At 37.7% G+C, this 14782-nt stretch overlaps 1 protein-coding gene across 4 annotated transcripts in view; it reads left to right on the top strand.

The window, feature by feature from the left end:
• Positions 1 to 13692, top strand: part of LOC123866946 (glutamate synthase [NADH], amyloplastic) — an 80959-nt gene extending 67267 nt beyond the window's left edge. For 3 of the 4 annotated variants that reach the window (XM_045908744.1, XM_045908741.1, XM_045908745.1), the window contains 14 exons: positions 469 to 617; positions 1712 to 1853; positions 2358 to 2591; positions 3129 to 3394; positions 4376 to 4512; positions 4671 to 4754; positions 5469 to 5659; positions 6471 to 6680; positions 7010 to 7135; positions 7276 to 7364; positions 7578 to 7748; positions 8482 to 8568; positions 8960 to 13138; positions 13178 to 13692. In XM_045908744.1, coding sequence (XP_045764700.1) covers positions 469 to 617; positions 1712 to 1853; positions 2358 to 2591; positions 3129 to 3394; positions 4376 to 4512; positions 4671 to 4754; positions 5469 to 5659; positions 6471 to 6680; positions 7010 to 7135; positions 7276 to 7364; positions 7578 to 7748; positions 8482 to 8568; positions 8960 to 9090 — 2017 coding nt within the window. In that variant the 3' untranslated portion in view covers positions 9091 to 13138; positions 13178 to 13692. The remainder of the gene's footprint in view (positions 1 to 468; positions 618 to 1711; positions 1854 to 2357; positions 2592 to 3128; positions 3395 to 4375; positions 4513 to 4670; positions 4755 to 5468; positions 5660 to 6470; positions 6681 to 7009; positions 7136 to 7275; positions 7365 to 7577; positions 7749 to 8481; positions 8569 to 8959; positions 13139 to 13177) is intronic. The other variant, XM_045908742.1, reaches the window with a different exon arrangement.
• The last annotated feature ends 1090 nt before the right edge of the window (positions 13693 to 14782 follow it).

Genomic DNA, 14782 nt, shown 5'->3' with positions numbered 1-14782 from the left:
TGGCTGAAATTCAGAATGGAGATAGATAATATCCTGGATTAGCACATAGGCTACTTTTTATCCCGGAAAATCAAAGAGTTCCCACGGGATTTCGAAAAACTTAAATCCACGCGGACGAAGTCGCGGGCGTCAGCTAGTGCTTAATAAAGAGCGACGATGAGGTCTAGGTTAGAGCGTGCTTGCCTATTCACTCTCGACTTGAAGGATTTTAGGCAGGAAATACGAAAGCCGGAAGGGCAATCCACGCATTAGCGGTTTGTGTCAGAAATGTTGAGCTAAAACATTTCCTGCGTGTGGATTGGATGTCGAACACATACGAATGCCATAACGTTCGCCGTTTCTTTGACTTCCATAGAGATGCAAGATTAACGGTTGGACTAGCTCGATGCCCGGACATGGCAAAAGAAAGAAAAAAAATTTTTGAGGTGCGTTTAAATATTAAGTGACTATAAACTTGTGTTATTACAGGGGTATAGCGTCGGAGCGCTTCTGCGTGCGCAATTCCGGTTGCGTGGCCGTCGCAGAAGGCGCAGGCGACCACGCGTGTGAATATATGACAGCGGGCACTGTGCTCATACTTGGCCTCGTTGGAAGGAACTTCGCAGCTGGAATGAGTGGTAAATGTTTCATATTTACTTTTCCCCCTTTCATAGTCCATCATGAAACCATTACAACTACAAACATTTTCAAACAAACAACAATAAACCAAAACCAGCGTAACTGCAAGAGGCAAATGGGTTTATCACACTTGTTTAAGAGACGAGGTCGCTCTAAGTTGAGCCAAGTTGTTCTAATCAACATTCTCAGGAGTGAGATGGTCGATGTTTGAACAACGCAAATATGAAGAGATAAATTCATAATTGGCTTAGTTTTACATCTAGAAAAACAAATAGTAGAATAATAGGCGTAGTAGGTTTGGAGAACGTATGAAAAAGCGCGTATGAAGAGTAACTTTAAGTAGTAGGCTCCACCTAGGATCTTAGAATATGAAGCACCTTTAGTTCAAATTGTGACTTGAATTTTAATTAAAAAAAAAAAAACAGTCTGACAAGAAAACGAGTTATTAAAAACGTGTAAAAATAGTAAAGAATGCAACAAAAATGTAATGCTGTAAGAAAGCTGGGGAAAAGTTCCACGTTGTCGACGGGTCGGGATTCAGCCGAAGCAATTCAAACAGCAACGTTGCGTGAAGACACAATTACTTTATTCTAGGTTTACAGAGTAGAGTCCCTAACCTAGGTCCCACGCAGTGGAAGCCAAGGTCGGAAGCACCACTAGACGACGAGAGTAGTGTCCCTTACGGACGTCCCACGTAGTGGAAGCGAACGTCGGAAGCGCGACTTTTACACGGGGATAAGAGAATCGTGTCCCATACAATTCGTCCCACGCAGTGGAAGCGAAAGTCGGAAGCGCGACTACAAGGTGACCTCGTGTGATCCATACTAGTGAATCCATTGATTGAATCGATTTTCGATTTTCGATTTTCGATTTTCGATTTTCGATTGATAAACATTGGCTATGGCTGGGTCTTATGGTAGGGTTGGGAAATCTCCCTAGCGTCATTTACTTTTTTGCCAACGTACAGTCAGCGCCATCTAGTTCCAACTTGGCAAGTTACAGGGAGTGATGCAATCCATATTTCCGCACCCTGTAATTAGCGCCAGCTGGTGACGTTGTTGTGTTACAATGCAATTTTCTTTAATCATCACAGGTGGTATTGCGTACGTGTACGACATCGACGGCTCTTTCAAGAGTAAATGCAACCCGGAGATGGTGGAACTACTGCCGCTTGAGAAACAGCAGGACTTGGACGAGGTGCAGAAGCTACTCGAAGAATTCGTCGAGTATACTGGGTAAGTGGATACTATTGTTATGATTTTCTCTAATGGTGTCAACGTTATTTTTCAACCCATGGTTTCAACTGCACTCAATAAATGGCTAGATCTTTTCCTATTGTCGAAACATATTGTCATATTAAAGCGAATAAAAACAACTTCATAGTATTATTTGTGAAAATTACATGTATTATCTTACGCAGTTTCCTCGATTAACCTTCCTTCCATTCTTCTTCATCTTATTTGCTTTTATTAAAGTAACAAACGCTTATTCTGAGGTACGAAGCATTTGTTATAATACTTTAAATATCTTACGACCAGTTTCTTTCGGTTTGTCAACTAGATACTGCATAAAATCCTGTCGGAAGTTTCCTCAACAAACAATCCTACTTCATCCTTTCCATCCTTCATCCTTTTTGTTTTTACCAAGACAGCAAACGCTTATTTTGACGTACCAAGCGCCTTTATCAAAATACTAAAAAAAATGTTTTACAGTTGCAATATATGTAGTTTTTGTTACAGCTCTATAATCGCCAAAAGTCTTCTGGAAACCTGGCCTGAACCAGCTAAAATGTTCGTCAAAGTATTCCCATATGAGTACCAACGGGCGCTCAAGCAGATGGCGATCAAGAAAGCTGCGCCCAAAGCCGAGGTGAACGGCAAGGCGGAGGAGAACGGAGTCGTGGACATTGAGGAGGCTGTGAGGAATGTGGAGCTGGATAAGAAGAACTTGGAGAAGATTTTGGATAAGACCAGGTTAGTTGCGTAGAATGAACACCATCAGTCATTTTACTTCATTTATATTTTCTTACAATCTCTTAAATTTTTGTAATGGTATGCCATGATGAAAATCTAAGATGGAAGCGTGCTAACTAAAAAGGATGAGGTATGGGCAGTTTTACCTTTACGCTAAATCGCTTAGACACTAGATTTTATATATAGTTTAATAGGGACAGATTATAATGTTTAAACGCATGAAACTTCAGATATGAGTAATACAAAATTGAAGACTTGAGTAATTCAACCCTAGATGACATCAGTGAATAAATAAAACTTCTTCTTCTTCTTCTTCTCTCTGGGCTGGTATCCGCACTTAAACGTTTCCGTCTGTTGTGCGTGCGTTGCCCCTCCCCGCCGAAGTAAAATAAAACTTCAAAACATTGTTGAAAATTGAGGACATGGGGAGTTCAAAACTTGACGTGAATTTAAGTTCGAGTGCATGAGTACATAACTCATGGCCTTATTGTATATTACAGCCAGTTTTATGCGTGTACAATGGTCGTTTGTTTGCAGGGGCTTCATCAAATACCCGCGTGAAACATCCATGTACAGACCGGCTGAAAAACGCTTACGGGACTGGGAGGAGATATACAACTTTGCCCAAGTTCGCCGCGGGTTGAGAGTGCAAGCGGCACGTTGTATGGAATGTGGCGTGCCATTCTGCCAGTCTGGTCACGGCTGTCCGCTGGGCAACATCATCCCCAAGTGGAACGACCTCATTTACCGCGCCGACTGGAAGCAGGCCCTGGCGCAGTTGCTGCAGACCAACAACTTCCCAGGTGAGTTGGATTGTTGGCAGGGTTTAGAGTGCAAGCGGCACGTTGTATGGAATGTGGCGTGCCGTTCTGCCAGTCTGGTCACGGCTGTCCGCTGGGTAACATCATCCCCAAGTGGAATGACCTCATTTACCGTGCCGACTGGAAGCAGGCCCTAGCGCAGTTGCTGCAGACCAACAACTTCCCAGGTGAGTTGGATTGTTGGCAGGGTTTAGAGTGCAAGCGGCACGTTGTATGGAATGTGGCGTGCCGTTCTGCCAGTCTGGTCACGGCTGTCCGCTGGGTAACATCATCCCCAAGTGGAATGACCTCATCTACCGTGCCGACTGGAAGCAGGCCCTAGCGCAGTTGCTGCAGACCAACAACTTCCCAGGTGAGTTGGATTGTTTAATGGTAGGGATATTGGCCAGCTGGTGCTGCAAAAAGATCCTTCTGGAAGTTTACAGGGCGCTGATGACGATGCATCGTCAAAGGTGTCTTAGTAAACCGAAGGGGATTTCCGACGTGACCTGCATAAATCGATGTCAATGATAAGAAATAAGACGAATAAAAATTGTTTATTTGGATTCACAACAATTTCACAAATACATATATTTCTATCTCTCGTCTGGCTTTACAAAGATTAGCCAATCTCAAGTTTTTAGTTATTTACAAGTTAGGAAAACTATACAAGTATGGACTTCGTGTGTGTCGGCGCTCGCCGATACACACGAGGCACCTCTTTAGAGCGCTTCCCAGTCAGTTCCACCGCCAAAACACCAGTAAAACACAAATCCTGGCCACTTTTGACAAAAAAAAAACACTCCAAAAAGGCAGAGCACGCGCGTCAGCAAACACCAAGACAGACGACGTCCAAATAGATGGGTTAGTTACAAGGAAATGTGTGATGGATGGTCCTTAAATGTCGTGTACTTGCTCTATGGTCATCGGTACAACATTTTCAAAAATTTCAAAATTGCTAAAAAATCGTATTTCTATAACCAGAGTTCACGGGTCGCGTGTGTCCCGCGCCGTGTGAAGGGGCCTGCGTGTTGGGCATCTCGGAGCCGCCCGTCACCATCAAGAACATCGAGTGCGCCATCATCGACCACGCCTTCGAGAGCGGCTGGATTCAGCCCGAGGTGAGCTCACTATGTCCCGTGAACTTCTGACATTTATTAATGTTACCAGAGATTTACCAGTTCACTATGTTCCGTGGATTTTGGTCATTTAATGTTACCAGAGTTAAAACAGTTCCATACATTACATTATTTATTTATTAAATTTTCCGTTTTTACAGATTCCAGAAAACCGTAACGGCAAAACTGTCGCCGTAGTTGGTTCTGGGCCCGCTGGGTTAGCTTGCGCTCATCAACTGAATAAGGTAATGTATAAAAATCACACTTCACACTAATATTATAAAGGCGAAACTTTGTGTGTATGTAATATGTGTATGTGTGTGTGTGTATGTTTGTTACTCTTTCACGCATAAACAACTGGACGGATTTGGCCGAATGGAGGTAGATTATACCATGGATTGACACATAGGCTACTTTTTATCCCGGAAAACCTAAGGATTCCCACGGGATTTTTGAAAACCTATATCCACGCGAATGAAGTCGCGGGAATCAGCTAGTGTTAAATATAGTATGCCTACCCTTTAACTGATGAGGTTCCTGAGATGGCGACGTGGTGCGGGCGGACTGACGGGCAGTAACAAACAATCGGACGGAGCCACGATTGACAGATAGGTGTGCAGTCGTTTGCGACGTGATCCGAGCGTTCAACGTTACGTCCGCTATTTACGTCCGATAGTTTCCACATTTCACTCACGTTCATCACACTAATATTATAAAGGCGAAAGTTTGAGTGTATGTATGTGTGCGTGTATGTTTGTTACTCCTTCACGCAAAAACTTCTGGGCGGATTTGCCTAAAATTTGGAATGGAGATAGATTATACTCTGGATTAGTACATGGGCTACTTTTTATCCCGGAAAATCATAGAGTTCCCACGGGATTTTAAAAACCTACATCCACGCGATCGAAGTCGCGGGCATCAGCTAGTAAGCTAATAAAACTATGACCATTTCCCAACAGGCGGGTTACACTGTAACAGTATTCGAACGCAACGATCGTCCGGGCGGTTTACTGCAATACGGCATCCCCAGCATGAAGCTCAGCAAAGAGGTAGTGGCGCGAAGGATCAAACTGATGGCTGCTGAAGGCATCTCCTTCAAGTGCAGCGTGGATGTTGGCAAGGACATATCCGCTGCGGAGTTGGCTAACGAGTGAGTCCCTCTAATTCTCTTCTAGGTCTCTTCTATTTCTTCCAGGAATGTTTATTGTATTGGTTGGAAATAGGGGCTAATGCTTCAGACCAATTTCTTACCTGGTGAGTGTTTCTGACATCTGAGCCAAAATATCTGAAAACAATGTAGCGCGTGAAAATATCTCAGCCAAACATAGCAGATGCCCGTCCGCTATAAGTAGGTGTTGTCTGCGCCCGAATTATGAGCAAGATAGCAAGAGTCTCTGTTGTTCTTGTGTTTAAAAACTTAACGTCATGCATTAAGAGGGCTCTCTCCGTCACTCGTTTCATACCATTTCATACAATCGTAGTTCCAATTTCATTTGAATATTAAGCAACCAAAGTCCATGAAATTTTGCAGACATATTCTAGAAACTAATATCTATGTCTGTGGTTTTCCAGATTTCTGTTAAAATATTCGGTTTCAAAGTTACGCGGTCTTAAAATTTTCATACAAATCTTTGAGCCCCTGTAATTTTAAAACTATATATTTTTAGAAAAATCTAAAACACCACAGACACAGATATTAGTTTCTAGAATATGTCTGCAAAATTTCATGGACTTTAGTTGCTTAATACTCAAATGAAATTGGAACTATGATTGTATGAAATGGTATGAAACGAGTGATGGAGAGAGCCCTGTTAAGGTCTGTATATTTTGATTGGTGTACATTCTGTTTTAGTCGTTTTTCTTCGTAAACAAATATTGCTGATACTATAGTACCATACCGCAGTTTAAGTTTTGTACAAATCGTTTTTTTTTGCCACAATAAGAGTATTTCTTCCTTTCAGATACAATGCTTTAGTATTGTGCATGGGAGCAACATGGCCTCGCGACCTGCCTCTGAAAGGCCGCCAGCTGAACGGAATCCATTTTGCGATGGAATTCCTGGAAGGCTGGCAGAAGAAGCAGGCTGGCCCCGTGCCCGGACACGGCAAAGACACCCCGGCGTTGACGGCCAAGGACAAGAACGTGCTGGTCATTGGCGGTGGGGATACTGGGTGAGTTGTAGACTGCTGTACCTACACTTGCGGCTTCCTCTACCTGTGAGGCTGGCAGAAGAAGCAGGCCTTAACCTTTTTAACAGAACTTCTGCTTTTCAGGAATGATTGTCGTCAAGCGCAAGCTTTATCTTACGATAAAAAAAATGTTCAATGAGTTATACAATGAAAACGCACTTACAGACTCAATATTTGAAATTAAAACTCATCTACCATTAGAGATTGTTTTTTCTTTATTTATATTTAGAAGCGTTCTCATATTTTAAGTGAACTTTGTTCTTATAGAGAAAATAAACTCTTTAAAACTAACCTATTATTTTTGTCAACAGCTGCGACTGTATAGCAACGTCACTCCGGCAAGGCGCAAAGTCTATCACTACATTCGAGATTCTTCCAGAACCTAAGAAGACCAGGGGACAAGACAACCCCTGGCCACAATGGCCTCGAGTGTTCAGGTTTGTTATTCTCATGAATCATCCTTTGAATGTACATGCTAAAGTGAACCTAAAGTCTCTTGTTTTATAGTTGTAAATTCAGTTTCATATTTCTTTGTAGTTTTCATTGTTTCTTAGAAGTTTTATTTTGTTTTATATAGGGTGGACTATGGACATGAAGAAGTGAAGGTGAAGTTCGGCAATGATCCGAGAAAGTTCTCCACACTCACCAAAGAGTTCTTGGATGATGGTAAGATTATAGTTTCCACAATATATATATTATGCTTTTATCTATGACATAATAATAAGCTTCGGTGGTCCATTTTACTTTATCTTAATCTGTCCTTATTTGTTACATATCAAAGTTTTAGTAAAAGCGTACTGTTTTTTTTTGTACCTATTTCTTCTCTTTTTATCTCTTGCGTTTTCTCTGAATCTCACTTTATTATAACTTTCTCTATAGGTGAAGGCAACGTATGTGGGGTGAATGCAGTAGAAGTGGAGTGGACGCGCAGCCCCGGTGGAAGATGGGAGATGAATGAGGTCCCCGGCTCGGAGCGCGTGTATAAGTGTGAGCTGGTGCTGCTCGCGATGGGCTTCCTGGGTCCGGAGCGATACGTGGCTGGACAACTCGGTGAGACTCAGTGCATTCTGTAGTATGTACCCACTTGAAGCACCTATAAAATGTTATGCACCTTAGTATAACAGAACAGTATTATTAAAGCACGCTATACACTAACAAGTCTCAACATTGGGCCTCCAACATTACATGGCGACCCTGCGAAGAAATCAGGCCCAATTCTCTGTAGGTGAAGCAACTTGTGTGAATGCAGTAGAGGTGGAGTGGCACCCAGGCCGGGGTATTGACGTATCTGAAGGGCTTCGGAAACGGTCAAGCACGTAGATTTATTTAGCTTGATCAAGCAGCTTGATGCGCCCGTCAAGCACTTTGAGCTAGCAAACGGCACTATTCTCATTTCTCGAACACTGTCCGAAGGTCGCGTCAAGCAAAAAAATAAAATCGCGTCAATGACTGAAACACGTAAATGCTTGAGTCAAGAGGTCAACGAACGTTGCGTAGATAGGCCACTCTGGGTCAATACCGCTTTGTAGGTGGGGCATTGACACCGAGTTTTACACGCTATACATTGCGGGTATAAAAATACTAAATCACTTAAATTACAAGATAAGTTAAATGGTTATTGACATTGGATTGTATTTAGGTATTAGGTATTTAGGTAGTATATTATAATAACGCTTAGTGTTTGCTGGCGTTCTGGTTACCACCATGTATTTATTGAGATAAGGCTTCATATATTTTTAGGAGAGAAGTTTGACTTTTGCTTTACATCGGTGTTTTGTTTCAGATTTGCGTCTGGATGCACGGAGCAATATCGAGACAGCAAAGGACAACATTTACCAAACTCCGATGGAAAACGTGTTCGCAGCGGGAGGTATGTGTCATGACATGTCTATTGAAATAATACTACTGAAAAAATTACATACATTTTTCCTATTCATTTCGAAAATGTTTCATATTTTGACCAAATAGATTTTTTGGAGTTTTTTCATTAGTATGTAACCGCGTATTTTTACTTAACCTTTTTACCCGACTGCGGCGTAGCCCAAAAGGAGGGTTATGTGTTTGACCTGTATAGGGCTCAACCGATTTTGAAAATTGATAGTATAGAACGGATAAATGTTTATTGTGATATGTCATTAGATTCATATTGATGAAACCATAAAATTTTTCAAAAAGCCCGCACCTCAGGCTGGAAAAGATGCATTGCAATCCGCAGTCGGGGATTTTAGTGAACTTTTATTAAATTACCTGTTATATTACAGATTGTCGCCGCGGCCAATCTTTGGTAGTTTGGGCGATTTCTGAAGGTAGACAGGCGGCGCGGGCCGTGGACACCTACCTCAACGGCCGCTCGTGCTTGCCCGGCCCTGGCGGGGTTGTCTACACACACTAAACGGAACGGCACCTGACCGGACCGGCACCTGACCGGCTTGAAATACCTAACATCGACCATGAAATTGCTTTACCACCTTCTTGTCTCACCGCTGACCGACGGAGAAGCGACTAACTATCGACTATTTTATTTAGAAACCTTTATTGTGCATACTCAAACATATACAGGGTGTAACCAGAACGATGTAAAACTATCCCAACTATACTGTTCTCGTTGCTCATTAACTCGTTTCTAGTTTTTAGCTCAACTCGATTCACGCTAATCGTCGGCGCGGGCGGTCGGACAAAATTGCCTTAGGTTGAATGTCGTTTGCACATCATAAATAACATGGGTCTTTTTTTAATTTCAAGATCTACATACATTTATAAAAGTCTCAGTTATAGTGAAATTTTGCTTTTTATAATAACAGTATTTTAAAATTATTTAGTGGAAGTGGTTATCAAAATGGTAAAAGCATTTTTATGGTCGCCTATACAGTGCGATCAAAGTAACTATAGCAAAGTCAAATACCTCGATCTGTCTAATTGAAAAGAGAATAAGAAAAAAATTGTTTGCATACGTTTTTTTCTACATTATTTAGATAACTGGTGACCGGTAGTATTACAAAATCCATTGGATACATATTATTGAAATAAAATATATGGCGCCGAAAAGTCATTCCTATTCTTAGTTTGATCGCAATAAAAAACACCATCACATATAATATATAACTTTCGTATATATTATAACGTTTAATTACGATTGTCCACAAACAAAGAAAAAATATAAAATAAATTAAGTATTATTCAAAGTTTTATCCCTGTTTAAATTTTTATAACCATAACCAAGCACTCAAATAAGGAAAATATTTTTCAACATTTATAAAAAAATGTAACTGTTTATGGCAGACCAAACTATATTTAATTGTTCTATGTGGTTCAAAATTAGTTGAAATTCGTTAATGGTTTTATCGTTTTTTATAACATTCAGTTTTTACGTGTCGTGTAACAAAATTTGTAAAAAAAAATCTTCTTTATATCCGTATTGTAATTTAAATGATTTTTTTTGGAATTTTATTGAAATTATAAAACCAGTAACCGTCGTAAATTCATAGTGATCACTTACTGTAATAACATTTTTTTATTACTGATAAATAATTACGAGAAAAAAGATTCACGTTTCTATAAAATGATTGTTTCTTGTTTCGGCAAAAAATATATAATTAAAGAAGACATCAATTTTATTCTGCAATTAATTGTACATGAAAATGTTCTAAGAATCGTATTAATTCGAGATAGATATAATAGATTCATAGAGCATATTATATTAATTCGAGAATCTTCATTATTTGAATCTTTTAATCATTTGAAGGGTTTCTATTTCTATTGTAATTCTAATTATATTTATCACTTCAATGACTAGGGGATACGAACCAAAACAGCTTATCGAAAATAGACCATAAATATATTATGTTAATAGGAGTTATTATGTAACTGTGATTGTTTTACTGTGTGGATTTTGTATACAGTGGCGTGTAAATGTGAATACAGTAACATCAGCAGTACTTAGACCTCAAACAAAGTCATAGTAAAATTAAAAGTAAAATGCAATTTCATTTCGCCTATGACGTATCCTGTATTCTCGTATCTAAGTAATACGTCTCAATACGTACACACAAAATGGTCACCTGACCGGTGGAAATTTTGAAATTTTTATTGTTTGCTGGTATGGTAATAGAAATGAATACACACTGAAAATTTCAACTATTACGGTATATGAAATAGAGCCCGCTCACAAATGGACGGACGGACAGTAGAGGCTTTGTGTTAGGATCCCGTTGGCACTATTTGGGTACGAAACCCTAAAAAACGTAAGTCCACTGTATTGTCATCGTCTATGGAATGCACGCCACTGTATTTACAAACAGGACGTGTGTCAAAATGGCGCTTTGAAAGTTCCTACGTGAATTATTTAGAGGTCTCTTCAGGTGATAGACATTTTAGTTAATTCAGTTGACGCAAATCTTAAATTAGTGCCATCTCTTTCACAATGTTACCTGCGGAAAGTGATAGCTGTCAATTATAGCTTACCGAAAAATCCTTGTATTTGTTTTGTCTATCTAAACTTACATAGCTTGTATAACTTCACTTGCTTAGTTAATTTATCTTGTACATTGTCATATTTTTAGTTATATTTATATTATAGTTCCTACTTAGGAAGTTTTTTTTTAATTTATTAATAACCTTTCAAGTCCTTTATTTAGGTCTAGTAAAAAAATATTTTCGAATAAACGTTGTCGAAATATGATAGAATAACCGGAGCATTACTTTCAGTACATGTATAGAAAATGTTCTGCAAATGATTACCTGAAGAGATCAATTTAGCTTTTTGGACCAGCTGCATGACAGTCGGTTAAAGTTACGTTATGATTCATACCTCCTTAGTTAAGGTTAAAGGTAAAATTTTGGTCTTATGTTAACGAATCCTGATTTGCGCAACCCATTTTGTTTTTATTGACGGTCAAACCGTAACTGTAACCGTGACATAACATAACTTCTGTCATGTACTGGACCTCAGTAGTTTTAAGTTTAACTATCATATTATGAAAATTCTGAAACACATACATTACGTACAACGGATTCATAGTGATGTACTTTATCTATATTTTAAATTAATAAATTTTAATTGTTAATTTTAGTAGATAATAGGTTTAAGAAAGCTGTGCTTTTTCTTTGTTTTAAGAACAAAGTTAAATATGAAATTAAACTGTGTGTTATGGTTAGTCAAATGTTTAAGGTAAAGTTAACCGTGAGTTTCCACTGTCGCTTAACAATGTTTAATAAATAGACATTAAAGACACAGTCAATAATTTTAACTTTAACCAACCACCAGCGCAGGGCCCGACTATGCGTATAACATGTTAACAGACTTGTTGTTTTATGTTGGGGCTAGTGGAAAGGTAGGGTAAAACTTTCCCATTTAACTTTAATATAAGTATTTTATCTTCGTGTAATATTATAACAGTTGAGGCTGTTATCAAATTATAAATACAAACAAAACATAATAGCGAATTTTAAGACTTATTATGTTGTATCCAAAAATTTATACAACTGTAATTCTGAAATAAACTTAAGATTTTTTGTAAAATGTTTTAATTGATCATGATTTAATATTATATTACTATTGTTGTCATGAAAATATTTAAGGAGCTGGCGAACAAAACTAAGTAATTACAATTCTGATAAAAATACTTTTCTTAATGTGGACAGTTTTGGCCCACTGAATACAAATTTTAAATCATTTCCAAACAAAACAGTCTAAAACTGTGCTAAACTTGAAATTGAGTAAAAAGATTGTAATTTCGATCATTGAATACAAACATGAACTGTTTACCAAGCAAAAAATAACGTGAATCTGTTCTAAAATTTGAGTACAAAGTTCGGGATTTCGATCAAAATGGTACAATTACAGTAGAATTTCAACAGCTTTCATTTAGTTTTTACTGTTCGTATAAAATTTTATTTTGTATAATTACACCGTTTCTTAGCCAGCTCCTCATTTTATTTCATTACGAATCACAATTTTTTACATTGATTTAGCGCCGAAATACTAGTTGTAAGCGGAACAAGAGATTTGCGAGAGTGGTCTTATCCAAACTTGTTGAACTGGGCAGTTTCAGTATTGCATAACTACTTGTAAAGTAACATGCACGTAGACCGAATATTAATGTTCTTTAAATATTTAAAAAAACGAATCGTTGTTAAAAATGCTTTAAAGATTGATTTAGTAACTTTTTTATTTAACTCTGAATTGTTATTACTTTAGCATTTCTCCCAATTGGCTGAATTTACGGTACATTGCTAAAAGGTGGTGATCCGACCTATCTACGGGCCATTAGAGGAAGCTTTTAGGCTGAGATTTAGTTAAGACACAGTTAAACCGAGACAAAGAAAGATGTGTGTGGCATAAATCTATCTCGGAAGTAAAGTCTGAGCAAATTCTGCTCTGTAGATCTTAGCCTTAGAGGTGTTAATCAAAATATAAGCGAAAAAATTTGTCTATAATTAAGGTTGCCAGCCAATTGAAAGAAAATTTGTCTATAATTAAGGTTGCCAGCCAATTGAAAGAATTGCGTTTACATCGATTCTGATCTTAAGTCCACTTGCAACAACCCGCTTATGGCAGAAATTAATAGTAAATGAGCAATCTATCTGTAATGTGTCGGTAAGTTTCTTAGCAACATTGTTAGATATTTGTTAAAAAAGGCCATACAAATTAATATTAACGAATAACAATGTTGAGTTTAGCAAGCTATATAGATTATCGATTAAGTCTTTTACATATTATTATTCTGTCCTTTTCTCAATAACCTAAAAAAAAACTTTTCAAACTTGACATTACTAAATTTAACAAAACAGATTTAGCGGTTTGGTGCAAGTGGGCCTTTTTAACAGGAGTTTAGTTATAGCATAGTTCAGAAGTGAAACAGTATTGTATGTTTGCTTTTATTTTTAATTAATTAAATGTAAAATACGTGTGAATACTGAAATTATTTTCCACTATTGTGTAACATTACATTGTTAATTCTTATTTATTTCGAATAAAAGTTTTATTAATTTATTTTGGTTATTTTACTTTTATTTTTACGTCACCTTATTTTACATCATATCCACAATACATTTTATTGTAAATTATAGGTAAAAAGACATGTTTCTTACCTCCAATAAAATTATTAGGAGATAAACTTAGAGCACTCCACAGTACACTCCATACAAACGTAGTTTGGTTAACCAATCAAACTCAATGAACTCTTGTAAACACGTTTAGGAAACAAATAAATAGGTATCTGTTTCTGTTGATTTCTGTTAGAATGTAAATCTAGATGAACTGCACATTTTAACGAAAATTTAACCAACCACACATTGTTTTTAGACGTGTCAACAAAAAAAATCATTGATTACCAAACTAGGATTTTATGGAAAACACTAGAATTATAAGACGTAATTTTTGCCGGAAAAATCATATTCACAAAATCATAATCATCACAGATCATTTCACTACAAGAGTTTTATAAAAACGTACAATATGTAACATTAAGTATTTATGTACTTGGCTTGCTTAAAACATTGTTTCATTAATGAAATATGTACCTACTAATTCATATGATTTCGTAAAATGTGTTAAAGGTGTTAAATCACTTTATATAAAATTGATTACGTAGGTACACATATAATTTAATTATAATGACAATAATAAATGTTTATTCCTAGCCAAATTGTAGTATTGTGTTTAAGTAGTAGGTATTTGAAGAATATAATTTGTTTCATCGTATGAATTTGTTTTATTTAAAAACCTTCCTTAAACTAACAAATATGGCTAAATGTAGTACCCAATCTCTAAACTAAATTGACAGCTCTATACCTAACCACGGAAAGTAGATAGTACAGCCATATACAGTGCTCTCTGTTACGTAATCCCATACAATTGACATAGACTTACGATTTTTTCGCATGATAGAGAGCAATCTAAGTGGGTGTTAACCATTTCGGGTCACCAACCAATCACAAACGAAACTATGTTTTCTGTTTGAATTTCGAATGTTTTTTGCAAACATTTTCGAGGTAGGTTTTAAAAACCTATGGAAACTTTTTGATTTTCCGGTATAAAAGGTAGCCTATCACACGACACACTCTCCAGCGGGTGATTCACAAAC

The sequence above is a fragment of the Maniola jurtina genome, chromosome 7 (genome assembly GCF_905333055.1).
Source record: "Maniola jurtina chromosome 7, ilManJurt1.1, whole genome shotgun sequence".
In the NCBI taxonomy this organism is placed as follows: Eukaryota; Metazoa; Arthropoda; class Insecta; order Lepidoptera; family Nymphalidae; genus Maniola; species Maniola jurtina.
Note: the sequence above shows the minus strand (reverse complement) of the source record. Positions and strands in the feature narration are given on the sequence as shown.